Source organism: Arabidopsis lyrata (genome assembly GCF_000004255.2).
Source record: "Arabidopsis lyrata subsp. lyrata unplaced genomic scaffold ARALYscaffold_363, whole genome shotgun sequence".
In the NCBI taxonomy this organism is placed as follows: Eukaryota; Viridiplantae; Streptophyta; class Magnoliopsida; order Brassicales; family Brassicaceae; genus Arabidopsis; species Arabidopsis lyrata.
The window spans coordinates 1-5,849 of NW_003302298.1; the positions used below are offsets into that span (position 1 = coordinate 1).

At 38.8% G+C, this 5,849-nt stretch overlaps 1 protein-coding gene across 1 annotated transcript; it reads left to right on the top strand.

The window, feature by feature from the left end:
* Window positions 1–7: 7 nt before the first annotated feature.
* LOC9298621 lies at window positions 8–1,015 on the top strand (the record flags this gene model as incomplete). The annotated part of the gene is made up of 3 exons (XM_002862496.2): window positions 8–137; window positions 474–595; window positions 693–1,015. Coding segments are annotated over 3 exons (345 nt in total), but the record flags the coding sequence as incomplete, so codon positions are not given.
* Between the last annotated feature and the right edge of the window lie 4,834 nt (window positions 1,016–5,849).

Consider the following 5,849-nt stretch of genomic DNA (forward strand, 5'->3'; position numbering starts at 1 on the left):
TCTTCTTATCTCCATCACTGCTCTCTCGGCCACCTCTTCCAGTCATGGAGGCCCTCTTAGGCTCACAAGGATCAAGCTCCTTCGTCCAACGGATACGCTTGTTCTCGGCCACGTCTATAGACTCATTAGCACTAAAGGTATATATTCGAGTAACATGCTTAAATTTACTCCAACGTAACTCTATAATGTTGCATCCATTTACATATCTCGTAATTGAATTTGAACTATATTTTTTTAGTTTGTTTGATATAAAATATGTTACTATCTTCTAAGTTGCAGCCCTAGGAAATAGATGAGCTATTTTGGCCTTTTTAGCTTTCGATTTTCTCAAACTATATGTAGCTAGGCGCTTAGAAAATTTACTTAAAACGTACTTATACTTATATTAAAAGAAACATTCTCATAAAAGTTATATTTATATACATATGGGATTCTAATCTACAAATTTTGAAACTATTTGGAGTGAAATTCAGAGGTTATGAAGGGTTTAATGGCGAAAAAATGTTCGAAGTTGAAGAAAGAAAGTAAAGGGTCGGAAGATAAGCTAGAGATGGTGAAAGCAATTAACTCTACTAAGCTTGACAATACAGATCAGGTAATTTGTGACTACAAAGATTAACATGTTAAATTATAGTTTAGCGAACGACTAAGTAGTGATAATTGGTTTTAACTTGGGTAAAAAATGTCTATAGCTGCAAATGAAGAAGCAAGAGAAAGAAAGGTCAAGAATCTCAAGATCATGGCAGCCCTCTTTACAAAGCATTTCAGAAGGAGGGTCTAGCTGAGCAAATTCTATAACTTTGGGGAACATTAAAGAGAAGCTTCGGAGTTTAAGGATCTAGTTTGGAAAATAGGAAGGCATGTTAGTGGCTAATGACAAAAGCTGGTCCTTTGGAGTTTGTGATATTAAAGTGGAAAAATTTGAAAGCAATCATTCAGTTTTTTGACTGAAGACTTATGAGTTCTTCGAGTAAAAGAATACAGAAATTATCAAAAGTTGGCGTTACAAACGTAACCGAAAGCATCGAAGCGTGCTTGAGCTGATCATTTGTTAGATAATTGATCCTATGTATATTAACTCATCTATAAATTAAAAGAGAAAGAAAAAAAAACAAAGTACAAGGAAAAAGGCATTGAACGGCGGAAAAAGTTTGTCGCTAATCCCTTGCTTATATATATACGACAGATTTTGAAGATAACACTTTAATTTTTTGTTATCTAATAATCTCTTCTCTAATAATCTCCGGACCCACCACTTTAATTTTTTGTTCTCAAAGAAAGTTTTTTTTTCCAGCAGAAAACTTTCTTCGGCTTAATATTAGAAGTACAAAATTCCTCCAGCTTCCTCTAGTTTTTTCTTTTCTACTTACACCAGTCAGACCCGATCATATCGTTGCAAATTGACAATGTCTTAAATCCAACACTAATCCATTGCTTCACATTCTACTAACTAAAAATGCTGTTGGTATTTGATCAAAGATAATTGATTTTTTTTTTTTGTTTCTAGCCTTCCAAACATACTACTCCCTCTATTCCTTCAAGTTTGATGTTTTGAGTTTTGCACATAAATTAAGAAACAAAATTTTTTATTATTTAATTAAAATATATGATTATTTAAATGGAAGATAACGTGTTTGTTACTAACAATGCAACAAAAGTGGGAGTTTCACATTCCATCATTACCCTCTTTTTTTCATTTTAATTAATTTAAATAAAACAAATACATTAAATAAATTCTGAAAAATCAAACTTTCAGAAACAAAGAAAAAAACCAAAACATCAAACTTGAAAGAACAGAGGGAGTATTTCATAAAACACACCACGAGCCATTAGAGATGGTGGAAGTAGGATGCGTTCTGGTGTAACTTTTACACAAGTAACGTCTTAATTATTATATATATATATATATATTAGATTGTCATCGCGTTTTTTCTCCGTTTCTCTCTCTTCAAAGAGCAAAAAGGTGACCGCTTTCTTTCTTCTTTGCCGGCGTCTCTCACGACGTCAGGCACCTCCTCCAACCTCCTTCACAGGCCCTCACCTCCTTATGGTGAAGAAAAAGAAACACAAGCCGGCGTCTCCGCCGAAGCCCTCTCCGCAAAAGGTAGCTCCAATTTCTGAGGTTTCTCTCTCCCAGATGCCTTCGATTCCTTCCTCCGTTGCTGCTGCGGCAGCCCCGTCTCCTCCGCCTTCTTCAGATGCCCAATCGACTGCCGCTACGGCAGACTTGGCCATAAGCTCCGTGGTTGTTTCAGAACCGGTTGATCCCGCGTCTCATTCTTCCGCCGTTGCTTCTATTCAAGACATCTCCTCTCCTGTATCGGAACCAAAATTCTTGGGTGGTGTCTCAGAAATTGAAGCTCCAACTTCTCAATCAACAGAGATTTTTGAGAAATCCCCAATTGGTAAAATTTTAGAAAACCTAGAAAATTCAAAGCCTGCTGCTGCTGATGACTCTTGGGTTAATGTTGCCAAAGGCTCCTCTAAGCAGCTCAAAAAGAAAGGAACAACCTTCACCCTTCCCTCTGGTGAAGCTTGTATCAAGATCCCAAATTCTATTATCGAAAGAAACCGTAAATCGTGGGACTGCTTTGTGCTCGGCCAATTCTATTCGGACCCGCCGTCGCAGGGCACTCTTCACAATATTGTTAATGGTATTTGGAGCAGACAGTATAGAGATATCTCAGTCTCAAAGATGGATGGAAATACTTTCCTTTTTCGCATCCCCAACAGCTCTGTTAGAAATAGAGTTATCAACCAAATATTGTGGCAAATTGAGGGGCAGACCATGTTTGTGGCAAAATGGGAACCCGGAGTCGTCCCAAAGAAGCCGGAACTGACTTCTGCTCCTATTTGGCTTGAGTTGCGAAACGTTCCTCTGCAATTTTTCCATGAGGAGGGTCTAGAACGGATTGCTAGCTTAGTTGGAGAGCCAAAGTTCTTACACCCTTCAACTGCAAACAAGACAAATCTTGAGGTTGCAAAAGTTTTCACAATTATTGATCCTAGAAAGCCTTTGCCGGAGACGGTAAACGCTCAGTTTGATTCTGGAGACATCACAAGAATTCTCGTCTTCAGCCCCTGGATGCCTCCTGTGTGCGGTTTCTGCAAGGAAGTTGGCCATATAGTCAAACGTTGTGTGAAGGCTCCTAAAACGTGCTTTCACTGCAACTCCAAGACTCATCTTTCTGAGCTTTGTCATAGGCTGAAAGGGGAGTCAACAAAGCGTAGGCAGCAGAAAAAGCCTCCTGTTTCTGATCCACCTTCACTGGTCAAGGGTCCCCAGATGATCTATGTTAGAAAAGATTCACAGCAGATTCAAGGGCAAGTTCAAGTAGTAGCCAATCCTTTATATCCAAAATCAAATAGAGATTCAAGTGGACTTTCAATCGCAGATAAAGCCGCATGCCCTTCTCGTGTGGATGTGATTGATCCAAAGCAGCAATCTCCAGATGTAGAATCAGATTCTTCAGATGTTTTATCGTCCGATTCTGAGGATGTTGCTAGTGCCGAAGACGAGAGTGAGAAATTCACGGTAGTGTTGTCTCGCAGACAACAGAAAGACCAAAGAGGCAAGCGCCTCTCTCTCTCACATAATTATGTATACAAAACTCTTTTGTTGGAATGTCCGCGGCTTCAATATATATAGCCATAGGAGCGGCTTTCGTAAATGGTTAAGGGGTAAGCAGCCCCTTTTTGGCGGTCTCATCGAGACACATGTTAAACAACCGAAGATGAAGAAATTTATTAATGATCTTCTTCCTGGTTGGCTTTTTGCGGATAACTATGTTTACTCGGATTTAGGTAAGATTTAGATTCTGTGGCACTAGAGTGTCAAGGTTGTGGTAATTTTCAAGTCGTTGCAGATGGTTATGTGCGAGGTGTTACTTCCAAATGCTAAGGAGTGGATTGTGGTCTCTATTATTTATGCTTCTAATGATGTTGATCTCAGACAAGAGCTTTGGAGTGATTTGGTAAGTCAGTCTATTTCTCAGGGATTAGCAAGTAAGGCTTGGATTGTTATGGGAGATTTCAATCAGGTTCTTGACCCCTCAGAACACTCAAGCCCTTCTTCTCTAAATGTGAACGTGCGTACCAGGGATTTCAGAGATTGTCTACTTGCATCTGATTTATCTGACCTCACTTTTAGAGGTAATTTATTCACATGGTGGAACAAATCAAAGTCAAAACCAGTGGCAAAGAAATTGGATAGAGTCTTGGTTAACACTCACTGGTCTTTTTCTTTTCCTGAGGCGGTTGCTATGTTTGGGGAGCCTGATTACTCGGATCATGTTTCCTGTAGTGTGTTTTTGGATCCGACTAGCCAGAAGGAGAAGAAACCTTTCAAGTTTTTTAACTTTCTTCTTCAAAATGAGGAGTTCCTATCGGTTTTTGCAGAGCATTGGTTCTCTTGCAACTTTACGGGATCCGCAATGCTCGAACTTTCTTTAAAGCTTAAGAGTTTGAAACCTATTATCAGGAAGTTCAGCAAGGACAACTTTTCAAATCTGGAAAAGAGAGTGACAGAAGCTCATGCTACGCTCCTTCTCCTTCAAAGCTCAACGCTCTCAAACCCTACTCCTACCAATGCTGAAAAGGAGTTGGAAGCTGAAAGAAAATGGCAAATTCTACGTAAAGCCGAGGAAGAATTTTTCTGTCAAATATCACATGTTTCATGGCTAAGTAATGGGGACAGTAATACGGCTTATTTCCATAGAATGGCTGCTACTAGAAAGGCCCAAAACCACATTCACTTCTTGGATGACACAAATGGGGAGAGGATTAAGTCTCAAAAGAAGATAAGTGCCCATTGTGTTGAATACTTCACGGATTTACTAGGTGGTGAGGTAGGTCAGTCTATGCTGGTTCAAAGTGACATGGACCTCCTTCTGCCATTCAGATGTTCACCAAGCCAGAAACTTAGCATGGAGAATGAGTTCTCAAAAGAGGAAATCAAAAATGCTTTTTTCTCGCTTCCAAGAAACAAAACAAGTGGCCCCGACGGTTTTTCTGCTGAATTCTTCAAGGGCTGCTGGTCTGTTGTTGGCCCTGAAGCCACCGAGGCCGTCTCCGAGTTCTTTAGGTCTGGTTGTTTGTTAAAGCAAATGAACGGTACTAGCCTAGTTCTGATCCCTAAAATTCCCAATGCCTCGCGGACATCTGACTTTAGACCAATCTCTTGTTTAAACACTGTTTACAAGGTTATATCAAAGTTGCTTGCTTCTCGTTTGAAATGGCTGCTGGAACAGGTCATTTCTCCCTCGCAGTCAGCTTTTATGCCGGGTAGATTACTCGCAGAAAATGTCCTTCTTGCTACTGAGATCGTGCAAGGCTACAATAGAAAAAACATTGAACCAAGAGGTATGCTCAAAGTAGACATTAGGAAGGCATTTGATTCTGTAAACTAGGACAAGGGTATTTTGGTATTTTTTTTTTTTTTTTACAGATGAGACAAGGGTATTTTAGGTATGAAAATAACTCATTTAACCCAAATTATTTGTGAGTTAATCTAGTAATTAAACTCAAAATTTGGGTTAATCTAGTAACTCTCCCTTTTTATTGAGATGAAAATATTCTTTTCTTGATTAATCAAAGTGTTTGCCTAACTAATATAACTACGACTTTTCAGTGAACATCCCATGTAAACTCTCCTTGGTGTTTCATTTGTCAAAGAGTATTGTCGTTAGTCGTTAGTCATTAAAATCATTGAAAAAAATAACAAGAATTGTAAAATTTTCTAATACTTTAATATTAATTTTTGATTTATTACCCCTTTATAAATAGGCTATCGCTCCAACACCTATAACCACACTCAAAAGAAAATCCTCTCTTCTAATTTGCTCTCAAAA